Source organism: Rhipicephalus sanguineus, chromosome 5 (genome assembly GCF_013339695.2).
Source record: "Rhipicephalus sanguineus isolate Rsan-2018 chromosome 5, BIME_Rsan_1.4, whole genome shotgun sequence".
NCBI classification, from domain to species: Eukaryota; Metazoa; Arthropoda; class Arachnida; order Ixodida; family Ixodidae; genus Rhipicephalus; species Rhipicephalus sanguineus.
In genome coordinates this window covers 75,810,222-75,824,200 of record NC_051180.1, presented here as the reverse complement: position 1 = coordinate 75,824,200, position 13,979 = coordinate 75,810,222, and the positions used below count along the sequence as shown (strand labels likewise).

At 49.9% G+C, this 13,979-nt stretch overlaps 1 protein-coding gene and 1 long non-coding RNA gene across 2 annotated transcripts; one reads left to right on the top strand and one right to left on the bottom strand.

Moving 5' to 3' along the window:
• Nucleotides 1–515: 515 nt before the first annotated feature.
• On the bottom strand, nt 516–5,638 carry LOC125758549 (uncharacterized). The gene is made up of 4 exons (XR_007416210.1): nt 5,443–5,638; nt 4,458–4,586; nt 2,936–3,075; nt 516–614 (listed from the first exon to the last, which is right to left on the bottom strand). It is a non-coding gene; the product is annotated as an uncharacterized LOC125758549 (long non-coding RNA).
• Nucleotides 5,639–9,743: 4,105 nt separating this feature from the next.
• Nucleotides 9,744–11,869, top strand: LOC119394722 (uncharacterized). Its single transcript, XM_037662033.1, has 2 exons — nt 9,744–9,781; nt 10,132–11,869. Exons 1-2 carry the CDS (start codon nt 9,744–9,746, stop codon nt 11,867–11,869), a joined length of 1,776 nt encoding a protein of 591 aa, XP_037517961.1.
• Nucleotides 11,870–13,979: the final 2,110 nt, after the last annotated feature.

Genomic DNA, 13,979 nt, shown 5'->3' with positions numbered 1-13,979 from the left:
GAGCTATACTGGCTAAAATAATAAAACACAGCTGCATTTCCATCTCAATGGTGGATTCACACAAGTCTACACCAACCGGCATGCACTTTAGATTGAATTCACAAGCCAGATAGCCGGTAATCCTGCCGCTGGAAAACACTAATAAGTGTATGAGCTGGACTACTACATAAGCTAAAGTGGATGCTTGGTTCGTATGACATAGTGAAAACAAAGCAGTGCAGAAGATTCAGCACACGAGCACAGCACTGTTTCTCTTCCTTTCTTTGTGCTTCGTCTATTGCGCTGTTTTCTTCCACTACTGCAATGATTGCGGAAGCAATTGGCTGCCGCCATTTGGTCATCTGGGTGGAACTTTTTGGGCTTTGTACCAGACTAAAGTGTTCTGCTGTGCAATGCAGCTGTGAAAGCAACAAGGTGTAAAAATATTGCACTATAAATCAGGGAATACAAAGCATCGATAAGAATGTCCAGCCAAAATTGAAGGCTTCAGCAAAAAGTTTAAGACACATACTCACAGGTTAATGCTTATTCACAGCTTCTGTGGCAGCCCCATGATTTCTGTGTCCATCTGTGCATGCCTTCCTTCCGCCTTTGGGCAAGTTTGTGTAGAATGTCTGCCAGGAAAACAAAAACATCAGAAACAAGTTCACTTTTTCGAGCATGCCTCACATAACCCAAATTAACTTTTATCGCCCCATGAGGTAACCGTTTAGGGAGCATTCAAACAGCTGCTGCTTTGTCTATGTATAGCTCATAACCTATTAGTAGCATCCAACACAACACCTGGTCATTGTCAAAGTATAAAAGACAAAAAAACAGATGAGTATAAGCAAGCAGCAAGCGGCTATATTTCCCCGTTATATCGTTTTCTAATGCAGCTCAATGCATTCATCACTTAAATTTAATTTACACTGCTATTTTGGTGTCCGCCCTAAACTTAATTTCCAAGTAACTCACTAGATAACCTATTTCTCTTACACACTATATGAATACATGTTAAAAAGATGGGGCATGCAAACATGGACACAAGAGAGTCAAGACACCTCAAACGCCAAGATCGCTAACCAGAGTCTCGTCACCTAATCTATCTTTACATTGTCGAGAGCGTAAATGCATGCCAAAATTCAATGAATTCACAGTTTTGTACAAGCACATGAATGAAGAAATGCGTCCAATGGTCGAGGCCTGGCATATCGATAATGGCAGTGCACGCGGGAGCCAACCGTTGATCAACTAGCACAAAGAAGAAATCAAGTGCTTGAGAAGTTATCTCTCACCTAGACTATCGCACGTGCCAGATTGATAGGTATTTCCTCTTGCCTGGGCATGCGCAGATAAGTTTTTGTGTCTCCTAATTTGGTGCCACTGTCCACCTTTTCAGTTGGCATTAGTGGTCTCTTGACTTCTCTCGTGTCCATGTTTGCATGACCTGCCTTTTTTACATGAATACCTACCAACTAGCTCAGCTCTCTGTTATTCTAAAATATATATACGATCTAGAATTACCACTCTGTTCCCTCGCTGATGTAATAATAATAATGGGGTTCTGTAATGTGAACGTCAATTTAAAAGCACATGAGCCTCTAGGATTTTCACTTTCATCGAAAGTGCAACCACTGCACCAAGGATCGAACCTGCACAGTTCAGATGAGCAGCTCAGCGTTATAACCATCGTATTACAGTGGGGGATGTTCACTTGGTAATGCAGGTTAATGTTAAGGATTATGGAAAGAGCTGTAGGTTGAAGAAAGACATGCAATTAAACAAGTAGCTACAGACATTATGCAGTTTAGATATTTCTGTAACCCAAAGGGCTGGTGCTCGGGGCATAAACCTAAGGAACTCCTGTTCAGCTTCTCTTTTCAAACCAAAGCTTAGCAGAATCGAAGTTCCTGTCTACATATTGCTCTGAAAACCACAGTTAAATAGCTGAAAAGTAAACACTAGAAGACAGAAAAATTTCCATTACTTGTATGATATTAAACACCTCAAGATGCAAATACACCAAACACCCTGGACTGTGAAATGCATTGATTGAAAAAATCAAAGCAGCATAGCAATGAACTTCCATGTGGCTGTCACAGGGCAAAAAGGTTGCTCTGGTGCCATGAAAAATCCATAATGGCACTTATTGCATATACCAGGAAATTTTGTATGCTAAATGTATAAATTACCAATCACAGAAGCCGACATGCTATTTTAGAAATGAGCATTGCAACAAATAAAGGAAGCCACGTGACGGATGAATTTACCATTCATAAATAAAGCTTAAGGGCCACTAAACAACCCCGGAGTCTAAAATTTGTGATAACTGCACGGTTGTACAATGTGAACATGTTGCCACAAGAATTTTTTGATTAAGTGGTGTAATAATGAAGCCACAGGGGATAAAACAAGCATTCCAGCTGGTTTCAGTTTCTCGCTCAGCCTCATCATCATGAAGAGGGGCTTCGTCGATGTGCCACTGTGCCAGAGCGGTGTGGTGAGGAAGCACAGTTCAAAGCAATGGCAAGATAAATTCACAACACCCGTGACAACCACACAGCCTATACTGCACCATCGCAGAGCCAAAATGCTGTTTCATACTGCAGAGGCCTATTCGACAGTCAGCATTACTTAACGTTGTTCATAAGCAACATTACACTACTTTGCTAGCAAAGAGGACAGGTCAAGCACTGAAGAGGAGGCGCGGTTATTGTTTTTAGAAGTGGAGTGTCTGTGATATTTGCACAATGCGATTGCTGCAGCCCTCTGTACGAATTAGCGAGCTTGTTTGGGAGGTGTAAAAAAAAGAGGTCAGGGCCTGCTGACTGGCCCTTTAAGAGAATGTAGACATACATTGCAAGGAAGTACACTTGCATACATATCACTATAAGTTATAAAAAACAGGCAATTGAAACATGCTGAATCCATGCAGCATAAGGATGTATCACACCTTTGTAAGAACTTTACTATGGTGGCTGCATGTTTGTGTAGGCCAGAAGCAGCAGGCACATGGCTTCCATGAATTTGACCCGTTCGTTGAAGGGAAACTGCTGCTCACATCCTTGTAGCACTGCTTTTTGAAGATGCTTCCTGCGATAACAAAATGAGCACCACACAATTATGGTCTGCAAACATCCACATATGACCTACATTGCTGCCCTTTCTCATTAAATTCAGCTGTAGACTAATCAATGCGACAGCAGCATTTTCCTACATTACAGGCCATGATGCTGCTTTCCCTGGCCTGTTTTTTTTCACCAATGACAGAATGTAACAGTAGTAAAGCTTCGGTTGGGGAGGGTGCAGTCGTAAAGTATGCATGCAAAGTAACAATATGAAAAAAAAAACAATGGCATAATTTTACATGAGATATAAAGAATTATCATAATTCCTGTTATGTCAGACACCAAGAAGTGTGTAATTGAGCAAGTTTTGACTTTAAGGTATTGCAAAACAATACCCTTAATGGAAAGTGGGATATGCAGAGGGAACTCTGCTGTTGAAATTGGCTGCCTCTTCTGGCTCTGTAGCTACAAGTGCATTGCTAAGGCTACTTGAATGCACTTAACAAGCCTGTGTAATGGTATTGACAGATGGACAGACAATACAAACCCATTTGTTCTCACTTAGCTGCAATCACAGCAAAATGCTGCTTCAGGTAACGTTTCCCGGTATGCAGAATGCGCCTGTTGTTTAGCATAAGTGATGAAAATGTGCAGTCAAATGTACACAGCAAATTCAGTTAATTTACCTTGAAGAATTGCAGGTGATAGGTTGAAGCTTTGCAGAAACAAACCGTATACACAGCTATAAGCTATGTATACGGTGTGTATATAAGCTATAAATTTTGAAGTGAGCTGCTATATTCTTCAGGCACCATGCATTGCATTTATGAAAAAGATAGCATCCCTGTACAACAATGTGTGCTGCAAGAGTCATAAACCTTAATATTTTTGGCACAATTCCACTTACCAGTACAACATTTTACAGAAAGGGAACATTTATGTTTGCAAAACTAAGCCATGTTCCGAGGCAAACTCGACTGGCCAAGGTGACAAACACATGGATTACGCTCTCAATAGCTTAGCTGGTTTACTGAAACTAAACACTATGGTAACGCTATCTTAACTGAACTCTCTAGCAAGAGCCTTCTCACTGCTGTTTGTCTTCACCTTTTTCACCTTGGCGGACGGTCACAGGAGTAAGTGGCACATAATAATGAGTGCCCGAACACAGTAACAGGACGTGCAACCACTGCCAGTTATGCCCATTCGTGGAAACTATTGGGCTCTTCTTCCGAATAAAACAGTTGGAAATAACCCTTTTGCATGAATAAACTTAAGTTGGTTGCTGGCATACATCACATTGTTGCTCTGCATTTCCATCTCATTTATCTAGCACTCATTGTTTCCCTTCGACATGACTAGCTCAAAACAAGATTCTTATTCATTAAATGGAACTTTGTACATTACCTTTACGTTGGCTACAGATGCTTATTTCTTCTGCCTGAATAAGCACCTCTTATGGTATGCTTGCCTCGGCCACCTTCTGGACTGCGTGGTCAGCACTCCACTGTTAGTCGTGGCACTGCTGTTTGCTACCTGCAGTACGTTGCGAAAAACTTAAACATTAAAAAAAAAAAGCCGAAGCAGGTGTGCCAGCAGCACCTTGCTCTTTGAGGAGGGGAGCAGAGCTCTGATAAATGGCTAAATAAAGACAAGCGTTCTTCTTCACCAGCATCATTATGCGATAAGAGGTGGGACTTCAATGCACGGACGCACATATTAGTGCTGAAAGCAATTGAAAATTCAGCTGAAAGTACGGCTTGTCAAATTAGGTTAATGCGCATAAAGGTTAAAAATGGGGCAAACCAATTGAACAACATACAGTGTTGTGCTGCATAAATTGCATTTTTAGCAAATCTACGTTAGCTGTTGCTTGAAAGACGATAAGCAATGTCCAAGAATGCTAATCTATACGCTTTTGAGGGTCACGTTACCTAATGACACATAAAATGCACGCCTAAAGAAAATACCCCTAGATACACATTACTTCTCCCATTGTACCGTTTCACGATTCACCGCACAACGCGGTGACAAGATTATTCGTTCAGAGCTCGTGCGAAAGAAATGAATGAAGCTTCAGTTTCATGGCGTTACTTTAAGTAAGTTGACAAGAGTAAATTACATTCATAAAACGCATGACAATGATGTGCCTGACGAAAATGTTGGCTCCTTTCAGCAAATATTAACGTAGAGCAGTGCGTGCAAGCGAGCTAATTACCAAAACTTTATAAAACTACCGACTACGTTCTTGACAAGCGTCATGCGCGAGAACAATCCACACGACTACAACCGCATACAGTACCAACACGTTATGCGATTTTCTTCGGCGACAACGCGTACTGCAATAAGAACAACTCACAATGTACGAAGCGTAACGTTCAATATCACTTACCTCTGGCAAGAAAGCACGCCGGCGGCGTACACTGCAGGTTGACCGTCGGTTTTCAAGCGATGCACCAAGCGAGGAATGGCCAAGCTACCCACGCCCGGCATCCCCGAACGTCAAGGCATTTTCCAGGGCCACAGAGCGCGTCGTCGAGAAAGGATTGCGGCACTGCTACTCACTGACGTGCAGAAACGTTTGAAGGTGTTCACTGAACAAAGGAGTCGCTGATATTGGAATCGCACGGCCGGCATCTGGTGACTATTCGCCCGGTACCCGCGTATAATACCGATTGAAGAGCTTTCTCTTACGGTCAGTAACATGCCAGGCAGCTCGACCGCATGAACAAAACTCGACACGATGAAACACACACGAATGCAGAAGTTCTGCATTCGTGTGTGCTTCATCGTGTCTGCAGCAGGATAAGGACGTCCTGGGTGCCTAGGTGTTGTCTGAACCCATACATGGTTGCGGGCATTTGGTTCGTTTCTTCCAGGTGTTTTTGAAGTCTGCGAAGAACCATACGTTCCATCACCTTCCCCACGCACGACGTGAGGGAGATGGGCCGCATGTTGTCGATCGTCAGCGCTTTGCCGGGTTTCGGGATGAATCGAACCTCAGCCTCTTTCCATTCTTCCGGCAGCCGCGAGCTCTCCCAGGTTTCATTGATGTGCCCCAAGAGGCCGCGGGCCACCGCTTCGCTCATGTTTCTGAGCAACTTATACGTGATCGCGTCCCTGCCGGGGGCGCTCTTGCTATTGCTTTCATCAATGGCCGACCAGAGTTCCGTCATGGTGAACGGTCTGTCCAGCTCTTCGTTTTCAGGACCTTCGTACCTCTCAGGCGTCGGGAATTGGCCCCGCTCAGTCTTGAGGTATTTTGTCTTCAGTTCTTCCAGTAGCCTTCGGCCATCCCCCTTGTACGTGTTGATGACCTTGGTGAGGTTGCGGTTGGTTGCGGTCTTGCTGCTCAGCGGGTCGATTAGGTGCCTCAGTAGGCACCACGTCTTCCGTGCCGATAGCTTGCCCTGCAAGCCGTCGCAAGTGCTCAGCCAGGTCTCTCGGCATAGCTTGGCCGCGTACTCGGTGATCTGTTTGTTGAGGACCGCGATACGTTTGACCAGCTTCTTGTTGTGACGTTGGCGCTTCCACCTCCGCGTTAGCGAGTGCCGGGCCGCCCACATGTGTGCCAGTCTGGCATCCACGAAAGGTGTCTGCGCCGTCGTCGTTATTTCTTGCGTAAACTTCTCGAGGGCCTTTTTCTGATCCCTCGCCCATTCGGCGTACGTTTGCTTTCTGTCGGCTTCCACATCGTTCTCCGAAGCCTCTTCTGCTTCTTGCGTGTCCTTCCGCATCTTGTCCCAGTCCGTTACACGTGCCGTCCCCAACACAGCACGGTATTGGGGTCCCTTGATGATGATGCCGATCACGCTGTGGTCAGAGCCCAGGTCCACGTCTTCGTTTCTCCAGGCCGCATCTAGTCCCCCCGATAGCCACGACAGGTCTGGCGTTGTGTCCCTATTGGCGCTGTTGCCCCTTCTGGTGACCACGTCCGGCTCGTTTAACAGGGCCATCTCATGGTCCTCCATCGTCTTGGCTAGAGCTTTGCCCCTCTTCGATTGGTACTTGTATCCCCACGTTGTGTGAGGGGCGTTGAAGTCGCCGAGGATCAGGAGCGGCCTGCTCCCCGCCAACCTTTTCGCCTGGCTCACTACTCGATCAAAATCGTACTGCCTCTGTGACGGGCGGCAGTACGCGCTCATGACGTATAGATTTCCCGTGTTGCCAATTGTTCTTGCGTGAATTTCGACGAGCGTGTGCTCGCATCCGCCCTGCGGCGTGACGTGTTGAGTTGCCGCCACGTTGCTGCGGACGAGCACCGCCGTCCCTTCCTCTGTCGGGTCCGTGTACGTCACGTATCCCGGGAGTCTGGGCTTGCCATTCGTTTCTTGTAATGCTATTACATCGGGCTTGTGTTCGAGCGCGTCAATGTGGAGCAACAGTTCCGCCTCTTTATTGCGGATCCCCCGGCAGTTCCATTGATAAATTACTGTAACGTCCTCGCCGTTGGTCTTCTTTTTCTTATTTGATCGCTGTTTCATCTTCTTCGGATGTTTCTATGCGGCCGCGCCTATGCGCGATCGATTCCTTGATTTTTTCCGCCCGTTTTTTCTTCAGGGACGCGAAGCGGTTTCTTACGGTAGTGGTAACTACTTTGGTCGCTAGTCGTTCGTGTTTGACCGACAGCGTCCGCACTTCGCCTTCGAGAGACTCGAATCTGGCGTCTATCGCGCTCAGTGTCTTGTTAATTTGGGTAATGGCCGCTAGGATCGCTGGAAGCTCTCCTTCCTTTGGAATCTGTGCCATCGCTGTCGCCGTCTCGCGGTTAACTGTGCTTTCCTCGGCGTCCATTGCTTCTTGGTTGTTCGGTGCTTGTTGCGTGGGCCTTGCCGCCCCCGCTGCCCGCCCTAAGGGGGGCGAGGGGGGCTCCCTCCGTGGTGTCTTGCGCTTTCCTCCGGCGTTCTCCTCCGTGTTGTTCCCGCCTTGGGGTCCCCCGTTTGCTGAACTACCGCTCGCTAGCGCATCGATTTTGCTCATTAAGGCCCTTATTTGGGCATTCTGCTCTTGTATCTGAGCGTTCTGTCGCTCAATGATTTTCTTGAGTTCTGCTACTTCATTGCTATCCGGTTCCGGACTAGCTCTTGGGCTAGGAAGTTGGGAGGGGGTGAGGGACGGCAATTCGGTTTCGCTAACCCGAGCAACGGAAGACCTGTCGGTCCAGCCCACCTTTTTCTCGGCGGTTGTCCCTCGTCGTCCGATAGACTCGGCCCGGAATTTCGATCCGGCCCGGGGTCTGGATCCAGCCCGGGGTCTCGAACCGGCCCTGGACTGCGAAAGGGACTTGGTCCGGGACCTGGATCTGCCACTCGATCCTCGACTTGTCCTTTTCCCGCGGCGGTTGCCGCCGCCGCCGCCGTCCCCGGATCGTGACTTCGATCGAGAGCGGCTCTGGTGGCCACCGCCGTTGCTGCTACGGGCCGGCGTCTGGGACCGGCCCCGCTGCGAAGAGGCGCTACGTTGGGGTCGTTCTTTAGAGCCTCTTTTGCCTTGATTTCTGTCCTCGTTGTCTTCTTCCGCCCGGCGCCGTTCCCAGCGCCGCCGACGGACGACGTAAGGCGTTTTGAATCGCGCCTTGCAGGCCCTGTCGGCGGTGAGATGTTCCCCCCCGCACAGGCCACACTTAGGTTCGCACTTGTGGTCTTCTCCAGGGTTGGCGATGCCGCAGCCCCGGCAAATCTTGTCTTGAGGATTTGGGCACACGTCCATCCTGTGCCCCACTCGGCCGCATGCGTAGCACGCGTCAATCTGCTTCCTATGCAGGGTGCACTCGATTAGCAGGTTCCCGTACCGGACGTAGTTGGGCACCTTGTGTCCCTCGAAGGCGATCACCACCGAACGGGTCCTCCCCATGCGGTTCGCCTGCAACGCCGTGGGATTGTGCCTGTGCACGACCAAATCTTGTATCTCCTGGGCGGTGTCCTCCAGTGGGATGCCCCGTATTACTCCTTTCACGGTTCCGTGAGGGGCCGACTCGTACGCGCTGACTTCATGGGACGTTCCCCGAATGTCGATTCGCTCCACGATGGCGTATCTGTCGGCGTGCTCCCTCTTCGAGGTACTCACAACTACGATGTTCTGTTGGTGGTTTAGGCATATCACATCTTCTCTTGCAGCGATTACGTCGACTTGCGCCGCCGCCATTATAGCTCGGCTTATTTCCACGCTGGTCACATCGCTTATGCGGAGCCCGTCTCGTGGTCGCATGACGATCTTTATATCTCCGCGCGGCAGGTGTGGCATGCGCGCGCCCTTCAGCAGCTTGCCCTTGTTTATTCGTTTCTTCGTTCTCTGCTGACGTAGATCGTTGCCGGTGGCTCCACCGAGGTCGTTGCCCCGACCATTGACGTCAGTCGCGGCCTTGGCGCCATCTTGGCTCGCTTGGGATATGGGCGTTAGGCCTAGCGATCCCACGCCGCCTTGCTTCACTTTTTCGCCAGCGGTTTTCCACCCCTGCGCTCTAGTGATCTGATCCGGCGAAATTTCTACGCCGTCCACTTCTACTCGCATAGCGGTAGACATCTTGGGTCGTTGCACGCTTGCGTAGCCACCGATGAATCGATGTTCGGCTTGCGGCGTCGCCGGGGCCCGGGCTAGGCCTGCCTCTTCCTTCGGCCGGGGCCGAAGTCGTCGTTAGGCTCAGCGGCGGGCACTTTTCGCGGGCACTAAAAAAGTCCTCTAATTTCCGAACAAATGGCCCCCACCTTGGAATTTGGGTTCCCGGTGTTCACGTAACTTCACAAGGTCGATGCACTTTCATACAGCAAGATCCTCGGAACGACGAACCGCGAACAAAAGTTCACCTGACTGCACCGCTATCGCTAAATCATTCGCGGCCAACAGCCAGCATCCGCCTGCCTGATAGCGCGATATCGACGGAGCGCGCTCAAAGCGCGTCCGTCCACACCGAGCGAGAACTTGTCGTCAAGAAGGCAACGAGGAACGCGCCGCGGGGGATACTCGCCCTAGACCTAAAAGGGGCCTTCGACAACGTGTCTCACGCGAGCGTGCTCCAAAATCTAAACAAGACGGGATGTGGTCGGAAAACCTTTGCTTACATCACGGACTTCTTGACGAGAAGAACAGCGACCATCAGGATAGGCGAGGAAAAGTCGGAACCTGTCGAACTCGGCGACAGAGGAACCCCTCAGGGGTCGGTTCTGTCGCCCCTGCTCTTTAATCTGGCCCTCCTACCCCTACCCAATCTGCTCCAGCAAATTGAAGGCGTGGACCACGCGTTCTACGCCGACGATATCACGGTGTGGACGAACCGAGCCGTGTCCAATGCCTGGGTAGAGGATGCCTTACAGAGGGCGGCAACGACCGTACATGACTATGCAAAGACCTGCGGGCTGAGCTGCGCTCCACAGAAATCAGAGCTGCTCATGGTCCAGCCGGGAAGACCCAAGAAGGAACCGCCGCCGAACGTGACCATCACCATCGACGGCATGGCCATCAAACCGACGCAACAGATCAGAATCCTCGGTCTGCTGCTGCAAAGCGACGGTCGAGCGTATGCGGCCGTCACGAAGATCAAGAACACCTCGGAACAGATATTAAGTATGATCCGAAGGGTCTCTAATCGTAACAGAGGCCTAAAGGAAGACGATGCAATGCGTTTAGTGAGGGCGTTCGTCGTATCAAGGGTGACCTACTCTGCCCCGTACCTCCAGCTAACGAAGGCAAACAGGGACACCCTGAACACGATGCTGCGTAAAGCAACCAAGCAGGCATTGGGCGTGCCGATCTACTCGTCCACGCAGAAACTGCTGGACATGGGCGTTCACAACACGGTGGAGGAGCTGATTGAGGCTCACTTGTCTAACCAAAGGGTAAGGCTAAGTCAAACAGAGCACGGCCGGGCCGTCCTACGGAAAATAGGATGGCAGATAGAACCACTTCCAACCAAGACGGCCCTTCCCGAGCAATGGAAAGAGGCCATTCAAACCAAGCCACTCCCCAGGAACATGCAACCGGGGAAGGACGACGGGAGACGGTCCGCGCGAGCCAAGTCCCTGGCCCGACAGCTGGAGGAGAACCCTAGAGTACTCTACGCGGACGCCTCGCTCAGAAAATACGACGACCGAGCAACGGCGGTAGCCACGTCCGTCGACAAGCTTATTGTCAGCGCGTCGCTGAGGACGACAGACCCAGCCATTGCCGAAGAAGTGGCTGTGGCCCTCGCACTCGTACAACCGAGCGTGGACTCCGTGGTCACAGATTCGAAGTCAGCATACGCAAGCTTCCGCAGGGGGTTGATCTCTCCCGCTGCCCAGGCCATTCTCTCCAAGCACAAGCCTCCGGGACGAGCCATCGAGCTCGTGTGGATCCCGGCTCACTCGAAGGTGGAAGGCAACGCCCTCGCCGACCACCACGCCCGAGAACTGTCCATCCGGGCCGAGGACGAGCCGGCTGAGCTACCCCATCCCGTGACGAGCTTTAAAGACATCACTAAAATGTACAGAAACGCGAGGTGCAAACTTCCTGTACCACACCCGCAACTAACCAGGCAGCAGCAAACGATCCTGCGGCGCACGCAGGCGGGATCGCTAGCGCATCCCGTTCTGTTACACCGAATGTACCCGGCGGAGCACGACACACTCTGCCCTTTCTGCAAAACGGAAAGAGGCACTCTGGCACATATCATAGCTGAATGTAAAGAGCTCAAGAACCCGCCACCTCCCCTTCCCCCCAACATCCCCAATTCTCAACCCCCAGAGCGATGGGAGACCTTGTTGTCCAGCCCCGCCCTGCCGACTCAGCTCGCACTGACGGCCAGGGGCCAGGAGTTGCTGGAGACATATGGGTCCCGTGAATAGGGAACCACCCCGTCTGGTACCTGCGCGTACCATCGAATATTCGGGCTCAATAAAGTTGATTCTCTCTCTCTCTCTCTGCAGCAGAACGCAGCGACTATTCTGTAGTCTAGACCAGAGAATAAGCTCCAGCTTTATTCTGTGGACCAGACAACAAAATAAAGTGCGCTGTGGGCCGTGGGCTGTGGGCCGTACTGCAGCCCGAGCAGCCGACCTATCTTGATGACGGTTTCTGTGCGCCATACCGCAGAATATACAATTCTGTGGGCCAGACCACAGCTTTATTTTGTGTACCACACCAAAGAGACTTGTGCTGTGGACCGTGCGCACCAGGCTTCGCTGTAGCCCAAACCAGTTGCGAAACTGCGTTCCGAAACTCGCCGATTCTGCGGAAGTTAGCAGATTGTCGGGCCATCTGGTGGCGGCAATAAAAAACACTAAAGCCCAGCGGCGTCGTTTCTTGCGAGCGCGTCTCGCAAGTTGCTAAACGCCGCACGCAGCGCTGGCGTCGTTTTGAGCGTTTATTCATTTGGTTTTTGGTCAACAGAAGACGCGACAATCAGCGTACTCCTGCAACTTCGGCCAATGGCGTACCCTGATTTTCATAAATGGAGCCTATGGGGAGTTTCGCAACTCGTATGATTGAAGAACTCTGGCCCAAACAGCCCACCTCTCTTCACGACGGTTTTTGACGGTTTTCTCACAAATTGCGGGGGTTTATTCTGTGGTCTGGTCCACAGAATAAGCACTGCGCCCTCCTCCCTTGACGACAGCTTCTTTCGCGAATCGCAATATTCGCTCGCAGTTTTGCGAATAAGTCAGGACCAAGGAGGTTATTTCCGACCGTAGTACGCGAGATCGAAGACGCTGATGCGTGAAAGGTTCGAAATGCGAAGGCGAAGCCTACCTTAGGCATGCTTGCTGGTGTCACATGCCAAAGCAGGTAAACTTGAATTGAAGCTGCAAAAGGAAGGCGTATAATAATAAATGACAGCGGTTCTAAAAATTTCTGGACTTGATCTATGGCGTGCGGAACACTTAAGTGACTTTCACCACAGTACATTTGTGCCATGCAAAAAAAAAAAAGGACGCACTAAGATCTGCACGGGAGAGACAAATTTTGAGCGATCCTCGCGATTGCGATTGCGGGCACGCGGAGCACGCTACGAGGAAGCCACTTATTCTTGCACAAATAAAAGTTTTTCTCTCTCTCTATCCCGATCGTTCGAACACGGCCACAGATCTCCCGAAAAACAGCGCCAACGCCACCGCGAGAAGGGAATCTTAACGACAAAGGACGACGCTACTAAAATTTTCTGGCCCTGATCTATCCTGTCCGGACACACTTCAGTCACTTTCACCACAGTGCACTAATGTCATGCAAAAAAAGTGCACTGAGATTGGCAAGGGGTTACGCTGTTTCACTAAAGTTTTCAGACGTTGACGATCATACAAGTACTCGTAATTATACGGCGCGTGCAAGCGTGTGTACTTAAATGACAAAGTGTGCTGGGTCCAGTGACAACTAGAAGGTTATTGCGCTTTTTTTACTTGACACAGGTGTACTGCAGCGAAAGTGGTTTAAGCGCTGCGTGCTCGATGGAGCAAGGTGATAAAATTTTATACACGCTGTCATTTGTTATTGTTTCTTTTCGCGGTAGCGTTAGCGTTCTTTTTCGGGTGATTGATGGCCGCGCCCATTCAGAAGGATTACTTAAAGTTCGAGTCTCCCATGCAAATGTTAGTGCACTTTTTCGCATGACACCAGCGCACTGTGGTGAAACTGACTTCAGTGTTCCGCACGCGACAGATCAGGAAATTTTAGAACCGCTGTCATTTGTTATCATTATACGCCTTCGTTTTGCGCTTTTGAAGCGTTGTTGCTGTTATTCTTTATTTTTTGCGGGGGGGGATGCAGTATGCGTTACGGCATAACTGAAACAAGAATATACAACTCTGCTCCCTAGACGAATTCCACGAGCGGTCACTGCTATTCGCGGATTCATTTGGAACGAACATACGTCCACCAACGCTGTTGACGAGCACAAGTGCAAAGCTCTGGGATTTAAACATTACGCGAGTGAGTAATGTCGGCATTTATTAAAATAAGATA